The sequence below is a fragment of the Pholcus phalangioides genome, unplaced genomic scaffold (assembly GCF_987345545.1).
Source record: "Pholcus phalangioides strain wild (caught in Gottingen) unplaced genomic scaffold, Ppha-v1.0 ptg000007l_1, whole genome shotgun sequence".
NCBI lineage: Eukaryota > Metazoa > Arthropoda > Arachnida > Araneae > Pholcidae > Pholcus > Pholcus phalangioides.
Genome location: NW_028301600.1, coordinates 18,986,783 through 19,007,134, shown reverse-complemented (window position 1 = coordinate 19,007,134; position 20,352 = coordinate 18,986,783). Strand labels below are relative to the sequence as shown.

The 20,352-nt window shown below is 34.1% G+C and overlaps 2 protein-coding genes across 5 annotated transcripts in view; one reads left to right on the top strand and one right to left on the bottom strand.

Annotated features, from left to right (window-relative positions):
• Bcat (Branched chain amino acid transaminase) overlaps positions 1–2,493 on the top strand; it is a 39,136-nt gene extending 36,643 nt beyond the window's left edge. Inside the window, exon 11 of the mRNA XM_089232783.1 lies at positions 997–2,493. Coding sequence (XP_089088909.1) covers positions 997–1,038 — 42 coding nt within the window. The 3' untranslated portion in view covers positions 1,039–2,493. The remainder of the gene's footprint in view (positions 1–996) is intronic.
• LOC149085025 (uncharacterized) overlaps positions 2,360–20,352 on the bottom strand; it is a 56,087-nt gene continuing 38,094 nt past the window's right edge. Inside the window, exons 11-18 of one of the 4 annotated variants that reach the window (XM_089232778.1) lie at positions 19,545–19,595; positions 16,900–17,000; positions 10,754–10,921; positions 9,483–9,988; positions 9,159–9,234; positions 8,743–8,796; positions 5,280–5,492; positions 2,360–2,692 (exon numbers count right to left, since the gene is read on the bottom strand). In XM_089232778.1, the coding sequence (XP_089088904.1) occupies positions 2,639–2,692; positions 5,280–5,492; positions 8,743–8,796; positions 9,159–9,234; positions 9,483–9,988; positions 10,754–10,921; positions 16,900–17,000; positions 19,545–19,595 (1,223 nt within the window). In that variant the 3' untranslated portion in view covers positions 2,360–2,638. The remainder of the gene's footprint in view (positions 2,693–5,279; positions 5,493–8,742; positions 8,797–9,158; positions 9,235–9,482; positions 9,989–10,753; positions 10,922–16,899; positions 17,001–19,544; positions 19,596–20,352) is intronic. The other 3 variants (XM_089232779.1, XM_089232780.1, XM_089232782.1) reach the window with 3 other exon arrangements.

Sequence of the window (20,352 nt, the reverse complement as noted above, 5' to 3'; positions counted from 1 at the left end):
GAAAAAAAGATGTCATGTCATCTGATGGCCATTATATTGTATCTGTGATACAAGGATGGTGTGCGGTTTGCCTAAAAAACACTATAAATGCTACCAATGTGACAAATGGGTCCATTAAAGATGTTTTCCTCCTTTTATCATGGACATAAGAAAAAACATTTTAATTTTCTTCGTACATTTTTGTTCTAAACAAACTAATATGTGTTGTGAATTTGAAATTGTAGTAGAAAATAGAAAAATTTGTGATAACTGTACTCCAGAAATAAATAATAGTCAAAATATAGATGGTGCCAGTTTCCGCTTTCACTTCTCCCCAAGTGTCAATATTCCATTTATGGAACATCATGGAAAAACAATTAAGAAAAAAACTTTTTTGCCCAATTTCAAAGCTGATCTATGTATAAGCATGGAAAAGGGCCTCGAATTCCAAATTTCAAAACGATAAGTGACTGTTCATAGTTCAGCCTTTAAATGGTTAAGAAGGTCCTGCGTGGAAAATGTTTCCAAAAAGTATCAATCCACAGAAAATAAGGCCAACAGTTTGTGATTCACGAATGGTAGCCATCTCTTATATCCATCCAGCAGACTGAAATATTGTACACTTGTGCCCTCTTGTTCATGTGGTTGCATTGAAACAATAAAAAGCATATTATTGCTGTCTCTTGAAGTCTCAGCCAAATGAATAGGAGGAGGGAAACAATTTTTTGAAAGCTTTCAATATTTTTCATTGGGTAACTTTTATGCCTTAGAAACACCTTTTTTTTCTTCAATGTGTTTAATTTCTGGAGGTCAGCTTTATCAATTTTTTGCACTTTTTTTTAGGCCTCAAGTGGGGGGAGGCAGCATATACAGTAATTAACGCCTATTAATGTGATATTAAGAGACAGTTGTGAACATATTGTATGTTTGTTTATTGCAATATTTGTTTCATTTGATCAAAATTTTGCCACTAAACACCTTTAACCTGTGGAAATTGAATTTCTGTTATCTTTGCAGAGTGGTGTTTTGTCATCTTCGTGGGTCACTGAAATCAAGTGAATCATATGGAAATTGTATCATATGTTATTTTAAGTCATATATGAGAGGTTATTGTATAGATATGATTGAAGTGAAAGCCTTGAAATATCTTCTGCTCCTCATTAAATAGTTACACTGCTGGTTTTTTTTTCTACAAAATGTATGAATTACAAAGTATATAAATATGAGGTCTACATTCTATAAATACCACCAAAAATTGGTTTACATAGTCCATTCTTCTCAGTGAAAATGATTCTGTAACATAAAAATTCTATAAATGTGTAATATTTGTGTCAGCAAAATATTTGTTATTCATATATGCATTCGATTTGATAAGGGTTAAAAGAAAATTTCTCGATATAAACCATTTTTGGTTGCTGCAAAAAATAATTTACAGATGTCGTCTAATTAAACATACATAACTACCAATTTTAAAAAGGACAATTATGGACCAACATCTTATATATACCAAATCTGTGCGAAAAATTGAAAATTAGCCACATTTTTCTAGATGTACAATTAAGCAATTTGGTAATTAGCAAATTGATTTAACTTCCTTCACACCCATTTGCATCTAGAAGCAGAATGGTCCACAAAATTGTAAGTGCCCCTTATCACATAGAGTAGAATAATTTCAGCATAATAATCATTACACATGCAAAATGTGTAAAAATCTGTTTATGGAATACAAGGTGAAACAGGATAGGTAGGGAATTAGGAGGAAAGATGCAAATGGGTTGATGTGCAATTTATTCTTTATTTCTTATTTAGACACTTTCTGATTATGATAAGTGATTTTATTTGTGTATTAAAAATATATATACACACACATATTTGTACATATGTAAATGTATACGTTTATGAAATTTTTATTTGCTAGTCAGACACAGTAATGTATTAGTTTGGTGTGTTCATTGAAATTTGCTTAAGAATTTTATGCAAATTTAAATTGTCCAGAAACCCTGTTTAAGAATCTTTAGTATCAAAAATATTGTTATATCAATAATGAATTGTTTTTAGTCACGTAAAATTTAATGGAAAATATATTTCCTTTCTATAATTTGTATGCCTCTTTGAAAAAGGGCTACTGAAATTGTCAGGCAGCTTTAGAACCTCCCATATGTGTTAAACTAATGGGGTTTTTTGTTAAATTTTGTTAGTGTTTAATTTGTTAAGTTTTTAAATTTTTTTCAAAGCTAAAATATTTTTTGTGAGAATTAAAAGTGGAATATTTTAAAATAATTCCTCCAAAACCATGAAGTACAAAATAAAACACATGAAGTTATTTCACAACTACAAACAAATAAACTGCCATATATCAGATGGTATGAAAAACAAAATATTTGTTTTTAAATCTCCAGAGGAATTTTTATTGTTTTGAGACATAAAGAGCAGGAATAAGGATGAAATTACTTGTTGGATATATATTCAGATGTATATGGATTAACAGTGCTATTAAATTGTATATTTTTATGACTCATTGTTTCCATGATGTGCTGGCATTTTTATTCATTTTCACAATTCTGATTTTGCATCAAATTCATGGAAATTGAAGAAAAATATTCAAAGTAGCATACAACTCGACATAAAGTATTATAAAATTATTTTTCCTCCAGTGATATCAATCAGCTGTGTCTGGCTCCTGTGCTTTTACAATCAGCAGTTTCATATCCATCTATACAAACACAAAAATATATATCAATAATGTTTGAAATTTTGAGTTACTTTGGCATAGATTTGGCATTTTATCAAATTCTTAATCGGTATTTTTTTTTCACTTATCGTTCGAAAAGAGATTAATTTCAAACACACAACAAGCAACAAAAAGATTTTGCTTGATGTTTTCCAATTGAAATCTTTCTATATATATATACAGGGTGGTAACTATTGACCGCCCCCATGATTTCTTGTGAAAAATTAATATAGAAAAGTGTTTTCAATTTTTTGATCTGACCCATAATTAATGAGTTATAATGCTTTGAAAATTGATGACATCACTTCAAAATCCTGCTAAATTCACAACAAACATAACTTGGCATTTTTGAAAGTGCTAAAAATATATTAACCCCTCACAGAAATCCAGAAAATGAAAGAGATATAAAAACGTTTTTTTTTCCCTCACACTTTTCAGAAAAGAGAACTTCACAAATCAATCAGAATAGGTTTTTTGCATTTCACAATGCCAGCTTTACAACAGAGGTTATAGATAAGCGTTAATCATTTTGTTTTATTCTCCGGAAAGTACAGAGTCTATTTTTATTTTTTTTTATTTCTGTGGTAATAATTTTTAATTTGATGGCATTTTCTCAGCATACAAGAATATTGTATGTTGAACTACACTTAAAATTTTTTTAGAGGGTTGAAGTTATTCTTCAAAATTATTTTTTCGAATAATACACTGGCTCTAATAACTACCATAAAACTAAACATTTGTGAGTAAATAAAAATAGCCTAATTTTAGGCCAGAAAAATAAATTTCATGTTCCCAACGAAGGAAATTTTAAAGGTTTTAGAGTATATTGGGGCTGTTGATTTCAAAACTGGTGTTGGTTTTGCCGAATCGGTTCTAGTTTTTGAGATAATATATGCATAATTTGAATAATAGTCTGCAGCCACTAATTTTTTCATGGAAATTTTTCTTTTAAATTTTTATATACTTTCCTATTTTATTCAACACATTACCAGACATCAATGATCTTTATGTATTGATATTAAGTTTATTAACGATTTATATTTCACACAGTTTCAATGTGATTTGTATGCTGCTTGTGTGGCATGAGCGGACTCAGAGCTCGTTGGGAGGGGTGATTTTACAAAATAATAAATAAAATGAGTTACACACTGTGAATAGGGTGACTATACATCCTTCATTTTGTCCTGTATTTTCCGTAATAGTCCCCATTTTTTCTGTTTTTTCTTCATCCCGAATTTTTTGAAAAAATGTACTTGTTTCTTGAATTTGTTATTTAATCAAAAACTTTTTATACAGAGGTAATTTTCAACGAATTGATTAAAAGTGTAATATCATATAAAAGTTCCAAATATTTCATGAATTATCGTGTTTTGCTTGGGGGATCACACCAATCACCCCCCCCCCCCAATAGATCCGCACCTGACTTATCGTATTACCACTGAAATTCAACTTTCACTTCATCCCAAAAACTAGATCCTATCTGATAAAACAAATGTCAGATGAATTTTTTTTTTTTTTAACAAAATCAGTATTGTGTAGTGTAATCAATAGAAAAAAAAATCTTAAACCAAAAATTATTTTGAATAGGTCAATTCATAACATAAGTTTGATTAAAAGTTTCTGATTGAATCGTTATTATTTTACTGTTTCCAGCAATTTCACATTCATCAAGCTATAATTTTTACATCCGCGCCTTTTACGAGTAACAGTTTCAATGAAAGTTGAAAAAAATTCAAAGAAATATTGCCATTTTATTGTCAACATGTAATCTGATTAAAACAATGTGAAATAACGATCACACGCAGTAAACACATGCGCACTGTATGCATCTTCCCTCAAAAAATTTGACTTGATATTGAAGGTAAATAAATTGTGTGTGTCACATTTTTTCAAAAAAGTGTTGATTTGACTAAAAAAAATTTCAAACATATCATTTGGCTAACACTACAAATCTGGTGATAAATTTGCCAACATAGGGGACGAAGCTAATTCTTAAATTATACATAATATCAAGGTTATAGCATCACACTACATGGAGAGAAAAAATGCCAATCGTGATGGAAGAAAGCAGAACTTGGCTTCTAATGGGATTGAATATTTCAGTTAATTTTCAAAAAGCAACAATCTGCTGCTGACGGAGAAATATACTTTCGTTTGAGTTTGGTACATAACTGATCGTTAGAAAAATGACCATGTCACAAAATTTCAAAACCTTATAACTCACTTAATATTCGTCCGATCCAAAAATGGAAAACACTTTTTCATATTAGTTTTTCACAAGGAATGCCATGTGTAATTATTGGGCAGTCAATAGTTACCACCCTGTATATTCTTTCACATAATAAAGATTTGGGATCACACCTTTGACTATTATATTGTTCAGTTTTTAAACATTTTAAAATTCCACTTGGTTCAAGTTTTTAACTTATCTTGACCCATTTTAGTCCCTGTTACCTCAGGCTTTATTTTAATTGATTATTAAAAGAGAAAGTATTAGAAATAACAGCTTTTTGCATTTAACTTCCTAAAAAGAAAGTAAAACTACATTCCTATAGGTAGGTTTACTTACATTAGAATTAGAATTAGCATTTCTTAATGCTACATTTGCTGCTGTTAGTGATAAACCAGTTAATCTTGTACTGTCAACCATCAAAATTTGATCACCAGGTTCTATGCTTCCACCTTCAGTCATGCAATTTCCTGGCAATATCTCTGACACCTTGATTTTTCCACCAGGATCAGAATTGATGCCTCCCTCTATTGTAAAAAACAGGGGACCATTCTGAAATATTGAAAAGTGCCATTACTTTTTAGTTTACTGCATATCCATTTTGGCAAACCGCTATTTTGAATACTTGGTTTTTACAAATTTTGGCAAACCATGTGCATCTTATTTCTTTACTCAAAAAAATAGTTTTGAACATGAGAAGATAGGAAGGTTTTTAACAGCTGGCTGATGCAAAGATGAATTTTATTTTAGAAAAGAAAGAAAATTCAACTGCCCTTGCAGGGGAATGGAATCTACGTCCTCTTAATGGCCGGGTGAGTGCCCTTGACTATAAAGGCAACGAATATCTCAATCTTTTCTTAGAGCTTGTGTGCACTGAACAGAACCATGTATAGAGGTTAATAAGTCGGACTTAATTCAGTCAAAGCTCACAATTGCTGACATTGCCACCAGATGGCAACTTAGCCCAAGATGATGCAATTGTGAGCTTTGGCTTGAATTAGGCCTAACCGTCCATGTTCGGCCCCGTTCAGTGCACGTGAGCTCTAAGGAAAGATTGAGATATTCATTTCCTTTGTAGTCTAGTGGTGTAGTCTAGGTCTAGGGTGCTCACCCGGCAAGTGAGAGGATGTGAGTTTGATTCCCCGCAAGGGCAGTTGAATTTTCTCTTTCCTAAAATTCATCTTCATATCAGCCAGCTGTTAAAAACCTTGGTATGAATAGCAGAGAGTGACATCATCCTCGGATGAGAAGATAGGCTTCAAAGATTACACATGTATTTTAACACTCTTGATCCTAAATTAATGTCTCAATTGATTTTTCTTAAAATTTTGTATTAGTTGGCTTTTGGCTCAGAATAAAGAGTTTTGTAACAATTAATTGATTTTATTTTTAATGCAAAACTTTGATTGAAATTGATAGTAATGGTAATATAAAATAACTGTGTATAAAAGCTTTAAATAAAACTTTAAATTCAGTTTATTTCACCATGTATAGGCTCTTCAATCTAAGAGGATGTGCATGTGCGCTGTAGTACCCAACCATAACAAAGGCATTAACTTCAAGAATTCTATCATCAGTGAATCCCTTTTATTATTAGTAGCTAAGTTTTTTTCAGGTCCCTAACCCTTTGGCTGTGCAAATAATAGGAATTGTGGCTCTAAGTGCGTGGAAAAAAAATCCTTTTTTTTTTCACCTGTATCACAAATCATCAGGAAGCCATTCAGCAGGCTACTATGTTCATCATCTAAAGACACTGGTAGTAGTTTGATGGCTAACTATTGTACATTATTAGTAGACATTTTGTTTAATAGGATACTGAAATACCCTAAGCAAGCATCAGTATTTGAGTTATAAAATGCAGCTTGATGGATCTTTACAACAAGATATGTTAAAACTGTAATTGAAGGATAAAAGTGGGGTAAACGATGTGAGTGCCAAAGAAATTGAAACACCAGTTTTCACGTTAAAGTGTCGAATGAGTAATGCTTTATAATGTTGTCAACGTGAAAAGTGCCTGGGATAGTCCTCTAAATAGTTCAAAAGAGTATGTAAAGAGGTCACAAGGGGAAACATCCCTACGGGTTGTGCAAAAACAGTTTTTTTGCGATTCCCAACATTTTTGCTTCTATATAGCACTTATGTTTATATATATACCACTGTCATCCTTCAATTCATAGATGAAATATAAAGTGATGACAGTTTATCTGATTATGGAGATTTTAAGTGACTGCAAAAGTGTTAAGAACCATAGATTCGGGTGGTGAATCATTGTTATTATTACAGTGTGGGTGTTGGGTTTATATTACATGGGAAAATGTTACATTTGATGCGATATTTTCTCAAAAAGTTTAAGAATATATATAGTTTAAAAAATTGAAAGACTTGCACCGCATCAGTGTTACAACAAATTTTTTCATCATGTGGTGAGGTTTGTGGAAAACCAAAACCTAAGAATGGAGCACTTTGCATGAAACGCCAGGGTTCTAAAGAAACTTTCTGTAATTTTCTGAGAAGTAAGGACAAAAGTATGATTCAATTTGCACTGATTATTATGCCACCACATATGGTAATTAAATAAAATTGTGAATAATATTATAAATTGTTTTGAGTTTATTGTGTTGAAAAAGAACAGCCAATTCTCTAAATTGTGTTGTATCAAAAACATGATTATTTTTTCTCTATTGTTTTGTGTTTTTTTCCCTATTTTTGTGGGGGGGGGGTGTTCAATATAAAAATTGATGTTTACTGTTTTATTCATAGTTTAGTCTGATTTATTAGCATATTGCTATAATTTCCAATGACAAAACTGTGTATGGAAAGAAAATAAATCTTTAATGCAGCTTTTCAAGATATACTGCAATATCTCACGAGCATTTGTGTCTCTCATCAGGATGCACATACAGTTAAGAAGACAGCCAACATCAGCTACTGGGGAGAATAAAATGCATCATAACACAAAAAACATCTTCAGATGACCGAAATATAAAAATCTATATTACTATTTTAATTCTTTTCACTACACTCCTTTTGACTGCTGTCAAGACTTGTCATATTCAAGTGTTTATATTTTTTATAGTGGTACCATCAGTAAATACAGGTTAGGTTAGAAAAAAATTCATATGAGCAGCAGAATTGCATTGTCAATTAATACATTTTTACGCTACTTACCCGTAATTATGTAAAAGACTTTTAACTTATTTGTTTATTACATCGTGAAATTTTCTTCCATATCTCTTACAAGCTGATGCCAATAGAGCTGCTGAACTCTAATGTGTAGGTCTGGATCTGATCCCCGTTCCAATTTATCCCACAAATGTTCAGTTGGATTGAGATTAAGACTTTCAGCCTGCCATAATAATGACTTCACACTAGTCTTTTGTACCATTGTGTGTGTAACAAATTCATTTCTATAGCACATTGAATTTCCATTGTGGTAAAGAAATTGTTAGTTCTGCAGAGTAGGAATGACATTTTTGTCCTTTTACCCCCATCATGACAAGAACAATAACCAGGGATTCACAACTATGCCAGCAGAAAGTGTCCCAGATTAAACGATACACTGTCTATATATATGTAAGTATCTGGATAATTATTAATAGGTAGTGAAATATATATTATGAAATTTCCAAAGTTTTTAGAACATTTTACTCTGCTCAGTCTTTATTTTTAACAAAAATTATAGAAATTATCTGATGTTGGAAAAACATAAATTAAATCAAACCCCCAATGGAAATTTCTTGTATTTTTGTCAGTAGTTTTTTTTCTTTTGCATAATTGCTTATAATATATTTTAAAAAATTACCTTCTTCAAAATGACCCTCTGTATCTGTCTTCCTTCAGCTTCCTTGAACAGTAGCTGAAAAGTTAAGACATAATTCAAATTTTCAAACCATTTTTTTTTTTTTCAGATATGTGATTTTAAAAGGGTTTGATGCTGTGAAAGAGGAGGTATTTGGGAATTGTTAAAAAATATTTAAGAATCAAAAGTTCTTTATTAAAGGAGAAAGACTTATATATACGTCTTTATTTCATGCTCCAATGATTTATACATATAACGTGATTGTCCAATGTGCATTCATTGATAAGTTATTTTTGCCTTCAAAATTTGTGAGACTATGACTGTAAAACATCACTTGCAAATATAAATGTATAGGAAAGGAGAGAGAAAGAATCAATGTGAAAACAAATAACTACCCTTGAAGCTTATTAAATAATTACCTCATCTAGTGATTCCAATGTTTGTCCTTTTGAACTGTGGTTGGGCTTTAGAGGTAATTGTAATTTATCTTCTTGCCTAAGAGTTAAAATATCACTATTATTATGGTAGAACTTACAGGTGTTTTTTTCCTCATTAGGTATTTTTGATTCTCACAAGCATAACATAATTTATGTTATGCTTATTTGCCCCCAGTAATTAAAATAAAATTATACAAGTTAAAGTTTACATTAAATTACGAATTTTAAAACCAGTCAATAGCTTTTGTATTAGAAATAAAAGTAATTTTTCTAAAGACTATGCTGTGTTAAAATAGAATAGTTTACCTTTTTGTTTGCAGCTTCATCTCTTGGTCTGTTTTGTCTAAAATTATCTTGTTATCTTTGTGGAAAGATAAAGGAGTTTTCAAAACATTTGGCACTTTCTTAGTTTCATCTGCAACAAACATAATGTTTTCTTGATATTTACACCTGTGGGAGAGAGGTGAGCTTGGACTGAAAGCACTGTCACTAGACACAATTGATTCACTTGTTGGAGACCTGGGTTCTGAAGAGGAGCTAGAAGGCACTATACTACTTGCTGAAGATGAAGTCAAATGCTTATGATGATTAATATAAGTTAATTGATTTGTTTCACTGCTGCTAGAATCTTTGGTCCTGCAAGAAACTCCATTTAAAAATCTATTTTGTTGTTGAGAGTTAGAATATGTTCCAATAGTCACAAGAGGCTTCACAATTGACTCATTTTTTTCAAAATACGTCTGTGGTGGCTTGGGATCTGGCTTTCTGCTGTCTGTAATAGGTGGTTCTCTTTGTCTTCTTCTATATGATATCTATTAAATGCAGAAGAAAAAATTGTTTCAGACACTATTGTTGCTTATTTTATATGCATCTTATATTTACTGAGAATTTCAAGATACCAAAGTCTTTGGCAATTGAAGTTATAGGCCAAAGGGGTTTCTTTCCCCCCCCCCCCCCCCTGTAACCATTAATTTGACAGTATTTATATTTAAGATGATACTGAAGCTGTTCCATTGCTATTTTTTAAACTTTGTATAAGCTGTGACTACTAGTCAGTGAAAAAAGATCACTTTACTATATAGTTTGAATTTCATTAAATTCATTCTTTGAGTCTCATTGAATTCTTCTACTTCATCTAAATGGAGCTTCTGTTCTGGTCGGAGCTGTGCGGAAACACTTTTGTGCTTTTTTTTAAGTAGGGCCCTAATTTACAATGGGGTATGGTTCAAGTTTCTATTGCGTTTTCACAACTTTGCTCCTGGACAAAAATATATACTGATATTCACACACAAATTATTGCCGGTGCAGTTTTAAATCTAAGAAGTTAATACCAAATGTCCTTGAACAACTTTATCTTTTCTTTTGTCGTGTAATGAATTTTTTTTAAATTTAGCTTATCTATGTTATTTGTGGAGGAGAATGTTAGTTTTTTTAAAAATCTATTTGGAATTTAACCATTTTATTAATTATCAAAAAATAATGTGAATAATGATTTTGGGGTTTTGGTGGTCATACGTAAGTGATCGGCTTATCTGCATACTCTGAGACTCAAAAGGATAAATATGAAATTCAGTTACCACTGGACTGGTTATATCATAAGCTATGTCGTGCACTTGCTCATCAGTTTGAGGAAAATTTTCTTTATTGCTGCTATATTCATGGGTATCAGAAGGAGGTGGTGGTGGTGGTGGAACATTCTTATCTTTTCTCATTTGTTGCCTACGTTTGTGAGGATTCTGACAGTCCTGTTGATTAAATAAAAAATCATCGTGTATTACTCTCAAGGACACACCACCACCTTTTCTCGTCATTATAGTAGCAAAATTAAGTTCATGCTAAACTAAACAGCAAAGATTAAATTGATGAACAATAAAATGGTGAAATCTAAAACAAATCCAGGACAAAATTAAAACTTTATAGTATAATATATTCCTAGACGAAAAACTAGTTACTAGTGGGTTAGATGGTCCTAATTTCAATGCTTTGCAAATAATGTGGATCTTAATATTGTTAACTGAAGGTGTGGGCATTCAATCACTAGTCTATTGCCTTAGAGTAGTTTATTACTTTATTTTCGAAGGATCTATGTTATCTGTAAAGTTTGAGACAGGATTCATGGATTGCGCCTAGGGGTACAATCTTTTTAGAGGATGTATACAGGGTGATTCAGAAAAGACTACACACCAGTACAAACAATTGTCATCAAATGCATGGTCAAACGCAAACGTCCTAGCACGTTTCGAAACGGCCACTCCGCAAACGTTAAAATGGCATTCCTGTTGAAATTTATTGGGAGAAAAATAACACCATGCATGCAAATGTAACCTGGGGAAGAAGAAACCGTATGTGAATGGAAAGTGCGAACACCAGCCCTGTGAAGTTATTCCAGCGTCCAACCGTTCTAACAGTTGTAATGTACAGAATAATGGTGCTCTTTAGTAATACTGAAAAAGCAGACATGCATTTCATTTACGGAGCTGCAAACAGATGTACCACAGAGGCAACATGAATGTTCGATGAGCATTTTCCCCACAAGGGGTTGCCCAATCTTAAAATATTTGCATGCTTTCATCAGCAGCTGTGCAAAACAGGATCCTTTCTTTTAGAGCGTTTGCCAATCCCTCCTTTGCGACTGTTCTTCTTGCATCACCGTTGGCAGTTGCTCTTTTAAGCAATTATTGTAAATTCATTAAAATTCTGTTTTTAACATATGTGTTATTGTGTTTTTTCTTCGTATCCTCGGTTTTACTATGTTGCGCCCTGTAACATGTTTGCATTTCATTTTAGACCATGCATTCTTTGATGAAAATTGTTTGTTTTTGTGTGTACTACCACCTCTTAAAGTTCCCCCCCCCCATCTTTTCTGAATCACCCTGTATAACTTTTCTTTATTTCCCCCTTTAAGAGTACAATGCAGTACCTGTCTCATTCGCTGTGGGTACAATAGGGTGCAAAGCAGGTGTTATCAAGTGGCAAACTGGTGTAATTGCATTTGCCCATGTGAAAAAAATGGCTTTATGAACTACGTTGTGTTACTGCATTTGGAAGTTTGTCTACGAACTGAGGTGGTGTTGGTCCACCAGTTTAGGTGAAAGTTTCCATTAGAATCATACAGCCACAAGCTGTAAAACACGCAGGGGATGTTAGTCCAATGACATTGTCTTTTGGAGCGAAAGTATCTGACTATGACCATCAACATGTTTTGCAGTTTGTGGCTAACAGTCACTTCTCTTTCAGGCAGGATTTGTTGCAATTCGTCACTGATCTTTTCCAACTCATTTGTAATAGGAATAGAATGTTTATCAGAAAATTGTCAATTGAAATTGTATAAACATGTTCATCATGTACCTAGGTATAGTTCCAAAGAGCTTCTCTTTAGCTCATATGTGCAAGGTATTGTTAGCTGCAGGATGCTCTCTGTATGTTCTGGGGATCTTTTTAGTTGAATGAAAATATTCTTTTGGTACACACATGACAAGTGATTTCAACCATTTTTAACTATACATTTTGAACCACTTAGCTTGCTGGACAAACAGAAATTGCATTTTTCCCTTCCTCTCAGCTGGAAAAATAAAGTTTAAATTCCTATGCCCTACATAATGCTTCTGGGCTGAGCCACGATCTGGGAAATTCACTTCTTGACGTTTCACCCTCAGTTGTTGCAATATCTTCAGATGTTTTGTGTGCAAGTCTTTGCATCAAGCGAGTGTTATACGACCAATTCATGCAAGATTGATGTGCACACTGTGCACCTGTTATTTGTGGAGATGAAGATTACAAGGAAGAAAATTCATCACTGCCCCCACGGGAACTTGAATAACCAGTCTTTCGATGAATCTTGTATTGACAAGTGGAGAGGACGTTTCTATATGCATATGGCCATCTGGTTGGCCTTTGTCATTCACGAGCTATTAGTTGATTGTTGACGCCGTCCATGTACGATGCCTTTCAACATATATATACGCTCCAAGGTTGAAATATTCTATCTGCTTCCATAGCTTAGATGGTAGAGCATTCGTCCGGCAAGCGAGAGACCGGGGTTCGAGTCCCCGTAGCAGCAGTGATGAATTTTCTTCCTTGTAATCTTCATCTCCACAAATAACCAGTCTTTCCATAAATCTTGTAATAATATTTCACCCGCATCTTTTCCTTCTGCTTCCTCGCAACCAAGGACTAACCAATCTTTTAAAAGCTGGAGGATTTCGTCGGATTCCTTTGTTGTTTCTTGATTATCGTCAAAAGCAAGTCTTGGCCATAATTTTTCCCAGATTTTCTTCAGCAAGGTCTCCACCATGTTTTCCCGCGGTTTCCACTTCTGCAGGCCCGTGAAAATGACATTTTTCGCCGAATTTTTTTTTTCATTTTTTGGAGAATCTCGTCTTCGATATCTCATTTTCAGTGAAGCAACATTTTTTCTACACCTATTTGATGCTTTGTAACCAGGGTTGAGTTTTTGGCACGACAAGCGTCAAAAACTGTTTTAAACCGTCAAAAACTTAATTAATGCTTTTAGATAATGTTTTGAACACAATAGTTATATAACATGATGAAGAATTTACCATGTTATATGGTAAGTTACATTACCATGAAGAACTCACCTGTAAGGATACTCACTATTATTAGTTTTAAAAAAGGCATATTTAAAACACAAATCCCAGTAATCTAAACTTTTAGATAATCCAAACAGATTCCGATCCCAATTAGCTCGTATTAGCAGGGATAAAGACTGTATTAACTACTTTACGGTTACCAGATGACAGCACAAGTGTGGAACTACTAGTTTTTTGAATATGTTTATTAATAAAATTTAGTTGTTTCGCCCCTATGTGTAAAAATGTTTACTGCATTACATAAACGTGTAATACAGTAAAACACTACTTTTTTACAAAATGTTCCCCTTAACAAATGTATAAAGCAAATTATGGCTTTTTTTGTGGTAAAATAAAAAATATTCATTGTTATGTATTATTCACCGTGTTTACCAGGTTAATAAATTTGTGTACCAAATAACTTTTTTCAAAAAAAAAATATTTTTTTGTTTTTAGGCTTTAATTTGAACTAAAATGACCTAACAAAAAATTTACATGATAATTATTTCATTTTTTCGAGATGTAGTAGTGAAAGGGTTAAAGAATAGAAACGGTTGTTTGTCGCATTTTTGTGGGGGAGAAATGCCCATTTTCTACTGACATCTGTATACTACCTTAAAAAAATCTTAAAATTATTAATTTTTGGAATAATTGCTGCTATTCAAACCTCCCGGAAAAAAAAATGGGGTAAGCTGTGTCATAGACACGGTAGCAAGTTTTGACATGAATACGTGTTCGTCTAGTTGTGAACTGCACGAATCAGGGCAGCAGGCCTAGTGCCCAGATGAAGAGATATTTTAAAACCGGAGTAATATCATTGCAACTTTGCAATGTGAATCTGACGGTACCATTGCTTTTGACTTGCGTTAAGTATTTCCTGAGATATGAGCGTTTAAAGAATTTCATCACGCAACTTTTTGCGAATGCTCCCAGTATCGTCAGATCATTTAAAAGACGTATTCACGTCAAAAAAAAAACCCTGCATATATATAAAACGCAGCAGTATATAGGATCCGCAGTGAGAGATTCGAAATATTTTTAACTTTTAATCTGCGGATTTTATAGGCAGGAAAATACGGTACACATGTATGGCTTTACGATAGCAAAACAGAGCCTACAAGAAAGAAATCGGTTGAAAAAATTCGTTTCTGCCTCATTTTGTGGAGACACAAATCCTGCTTTTGTCATATGAATGCAAAAAAGCCACTTTTCTCCAACTTTAGATGTACTGGTGAAATAAATTAAGAGAATTTGCAAATTTTATCGAATTTCATGAAAAGAACTGAACTGAATGTAAAATCACTGCTTCTAAACAAAAATGCAAATCTTATACGTCAAATACGTAAGCGTACACGTGTGTGTAGGCGGAGCCAGTAGAGAAACAGGCTTTATAAGCGCGCATAAGTTAAGACGCATTTCGTTCGCTAGCACACCTCGGCGAATTTCTTGGTGTTATTTTGCAGCAATCGGTTAATTCAAATTGTAACAGTAAAAATGAGTAACCACCAACGTTTAGATGATGGAATGAGGTGGCGAATTGTGGGGAGGCTAGAAGCAGGCCAATCTCAAGTCCAGATTTGTAGAGAGTTCAATTTAACGCCCAGCATCGTGTGTAACTTATTGAAACAGTTCCAGGATACCGGATCCATCGAGAGAAAGCCTGGGCAAGGTCGTCCAAGAGCCACGACGGCCAGAGAAGATCGCCATTTGTCGATTATAGCGAGGCGTAACAGGAGTGCTACAGCTTCTCAGCTCTCTCGTGACTTGTATGCAACCACAGGAACCCGTGTATCAAGGGTGACTGTTTCCAAAAGACTTCATGAGAGAGGGTTGTTTGCAAGAAGACCTGCTGTTTGCGTCCCGCTCACTTCTACGGACAGGAGAATCCGTTTATCATGGTGCAGAGAGCATAGAGATTGGAGTATGGATCAATGGGCGACCGTTCTCTTCACTGATGAGTCCCGGTTCAGCCTAACCACCGATTCTCGCCGTACGTTCATATGGAGAGAACCAGGGATCCGCTACCTACCCTCCAATGTCCGCGAAATCGACCATTATGACGGAGGAGGTTTAATGGTCTGGGCAGGCATCATGTTGGATGGCCGCACATCTCTCCATGTCTTTGAAAGAGGCACTGTGACTGGTGTGAGGTATAGGGATGAGGTCTTGGAGCCCTATGTTCGCCTTTTCAAGGGTGCAGTTGGCCCTGAGTTCATTTTAATGGACGATAACGCGAGGCCACATAGAGCTTTTCTGCTCGACGATTTTCTAGAGAGTGAGGATATTCGCCGGATGGATTGGCCAGTCAGATCTCCAGACCTTAACCCTATAGAGCATGTCTGGGACGGGCAATTGCAACTCCCCTCCGGGAACCATCCAGGGAATGAAAACAGCGTTGCTGAACGAGTGGGACCAATTGCCACAGGAAATGATAAACTGCTTTATTTCAAGTATGAAATCACACTGCGAGACCTGTATATCTGTAAGAGGGGACCATACCCCTATTAACCCATCTTTTTGTTTATTCTGCAACCGCTGTTTCATACCTTCATTTGAATCATTTTTGTCGCACCACGGTCATTTTCTGCACACAAGGGCAAATTTGGCCGGGACCTACAATTTATCGCCGATTCCGAACGGCAGGCTAGTTTTATTATACTCATCGAGAGGTTGGTGTGCTAACCCCTCGATGGGGGACTCCCTGCGATAGCAATTTTTTGCTGCGGTCAAGTCGCCGTTTTTTGTTGTACCCCTGTGTCAGGAAAGTTTTCTGACAAGGACGAATCGGGTATCGAACCCACGACACTTCTAAACATCCTTTGGTACTTTAGGCGAGCATCTTATCGACCGGGCTACCGCGCCCCGTTTCATACCTTCCGACTCCAACGAGTGTTACTCACGATCATGCGTGTGTATTACAATTATTGAATGGTTATTTGTTTTGTATTGTATCAATGTATGTACATATCAAATTTCATTAAAATCGGCACAGTAGTTCTAGAGATAATCGACCAAGTCTGCAAATTCTCTTAATTTCTTACACCAGTGTAAATTAACTATCCTCGTTATTACATGTGAAGCAGTCAGCTAAGGATTTTCTAACATTTCTTTTTGGAAAGTCAAACGTTATATACCTGCATCTCTGTGTTATTTTTCTTTGGAGGTTTCACAACTTTTGGTAGGCCTTGTCCAAACATTTTTTTATGTACTTCTCTAAACTCTTCCATAAGCAGCTCTGAAAAAAAAATATATATGTATATATATATAGCAAAATCGATACTTAGATAAGACAACCATAATCTTTTTTATGGGCAGTGTATTTTACAGTATTAATTATTAGTTTTTTCTTTCGTGATATATGTTTCATATATATTGGGTTGCTGTATTTTGTTTATATTTGACACCCATATTTTTTCTGTGTCATCTTTTTTCGGCCACTTCGTTGGGCATTTCCCTGTTGTGGCCTTTGTGTTTGTATTTGTAAAAATAACACAGTTTTTTGTATAAATGACAATAGAAATCTCTCAAAAATAATAATTATAGATGGAAAAATTTTTCGAAAAACTGATTATATTCACTGCATTTAGTATGTATAATTATGAATGATACTTTATCTCCTAAAAGAATCAATTCTCGAAAACGTAACGTCTGTGAAACGCTGTGGTCACACGAATCTTTTCTATCTAGGTTATCCAATGATAATCCATTGATTCTGAACAAAACTCCCATTCATATTTTATGCAATTTAACACTATATATCCGTTGTATATCCTGATTCCCGATAAATGTTTGTTAACTTCTAAACTTTACGATTAGAACAATGATTCCCAACCTTTATAAAGCACACGTGTAATTTTTCGTGGGGGTAGAAGACGTGAACATCCAAATTTTTTTTTATACAAAAATTGCCACGTTTTCAAGACAAATAAATTCAATTGGTCGAATGGTCGACGCGTTTTGGCTCTTCAATGGAGAGCCGTCATCAGGACCTCGTGGTCAGAATTCACACGAATGAGTCGTGGAGGGGTGATGTTTATGTGTCTGGTCGTCCGAAGAGTTCGCCTTTGTATTTGCTGCGTCAGAGTGGTCTTTGGATGCAAATTGGGGAGCCATCTGTTGCAAAGTGTTGAAAGTTTTGTCACGACTGAGGTTAATAAAGCCTGCCCAAGCTGACGAAATGGGTGGCGTGTTTCTTCCATCATTAATGAGGGAATTCTGGCATGTTCTGATGAAGTATCCCTCGAGAAAATTCAATTCAGAATTGTGTGATGCTTTTTTAAAAACAAACGCTTTATCGAACTCTTTATCGAAACGCTTTATCTTTTATTAGGCGAACTCTTCGGACGACCAGACGTGAACATCACCCCTCCACGACTCATTCGTGTGAATTCTGACCACTAGGTCCTGATGACGGCTCTCCATTGAAGAGCCGAAACGCGTCGACCATTCGACCAATTGAATTTATTTGTCTTGAAAACGTGGCAATTTTTGTATAAATTAAAACCAGGCAAAGTTTCTCATTTTTGTGAAAAAATTTTTTTATTGTCAAAAAATGCTGCTACATCAGCTGTAACATAGTTGTTACATTTTTACATAGCAACTTGCCATTCTCGGGCACCAAGAAAAAGCTCGGCAGGTGCATGGTTCACGCCGGCATCGGGTTGGAAACCACTGCATTAGAATAAAATACATGATGTTTCAGGAAGACTGTACAAAAAAAAATTCCATGGCCAATTCTAAAATTAAAAGAAAAACTACAAGTAACAAAAAAAAATAATCCGCCATAGAGAGCTTATCACTCAGTAATTTTATAACTAAATATAAAAAGTTTTCAACTTTCAAACAATATTTTAATAAATTTTATACCCCAATTGTTCCCCAATCAAAAACTTCCGTTAGTAAAACTTGCGCCTCTCTATGCTATACACAAAAAAGACATAACCCTCTCTTTATTTGAAAAAATATATATTCACCGAGATATATAATATCAATGATTGTGGTTTTTTTTTTTTTGCTTTTGCCACTTTTTCCTTGCTGGAATAACTAAGTCGGAAAATTAACACGGAGATAGTTGTAAAAAGTAGCAAAAGTCAAGAATTACAATCACAGATATCTTGATGAATTTTCCTCCAAATAAATATGAGGGGAATTTCTATTGGTATAATAAATAGAGGCTCCAATTCTACTAATTCATGTATTATTTTTTTTGGATTAAAGACTGTATAAACGTCTTAATTCTTACCGAGTTTTTAATTTTCCCGCATTATGAAATTACGGGGTCAAAACTACCCCCTCCCCAACTCAATTTGGCTGGGCATTGTATAGTATTTTATCATGTGTATATATTGATTATAATTTTTGTTAATTGCATTTTTAATTGGGTTTGCTATATATTTTTTGGAAATATATGACATCCATATTTTTATGGGCATCTTTTTCTCAGCCACCTCGTTGGGCATTTTGCCTGTTGTGGCATTGTATTTGTATAATTTCCTTGTGTTTTTGTTGGTCATTTTTAGGGGTACCGACATAAAGAAAGCTTTAGCATCCTCATGATTTCTTTTAGGGTTGAGCTTAAGTTCCCCCCGCCCCCACCAGATCCCGGTGCCTATGGTTATTTTTGAATTTTTCTCAAATTTTCAAAATCAACAGCGGAACTTTCATTCCTTTCTGACACGTCCTTCCATCGTGAAACGCACTGTATAATACCAGTTTTATCTGACAACACATGAAATGAAAACCAAAATAATTAAATAATGATATGAATAAGCGAAATTACCAATACCATGTTGTTTTCTTTTCAAAAATTCATTCTGTGGCTTTGCATTCTCTATAAAAAAATTACAAATTTTCTTTAAACGCTCTATTTAGGAACAAGAATTGAAATTTATTCAAAACTGTAGATTATAGATCAAAAAATAAAGTATAATACATTTCATATAGATATCCGGATGACATAGTTACTTTGAAACTGATTAATCTATGTTTAATGGTCTAAATTCATGGCTTTTAATGCATTTGAAAATGTTGATTGATGGAATGAAACACTCGAATTACAATGAATATTTATGACACTATCAACTATTATAAGAAAAATTATAGGACATTGCCCTTTTTTACAGCAAAAAATGATTATACTATTACTATACCACGCATTTTCTTCTCGTCAACATTCTGCAGAGGAATTTCTAACGAATAACGAAGCATATTAGAAAGTGTTTGTGCTGGTATCCCTGGCAAGTATATATAAGTTTATACATGATGTTCAGCGAATTTATGTGGTTTGTGCTTCCATCTATAAACTGGCAAACATGTAATTTTTTATGTGTGTAATTTTAGAGTTGTGAATCTGCTACTCTCCGTGGAGATACTTTTCAAAGGGGATGCCGGATCGTATTTACGTGGTTTGTCCTAATAAAAAGCTTAACTTATTGGACTACATACCATTTTTTTCCATGTCTTATCATTGTGCTTCTGTATGAAAATTAAAAGTATGATCATATAAATTGCTGAACACAAAAGCTTTTGGCTCTTATATTCGGTCGAAAGACGAATAGTACACGTTTAAACAGAGGTGATCTTTGATT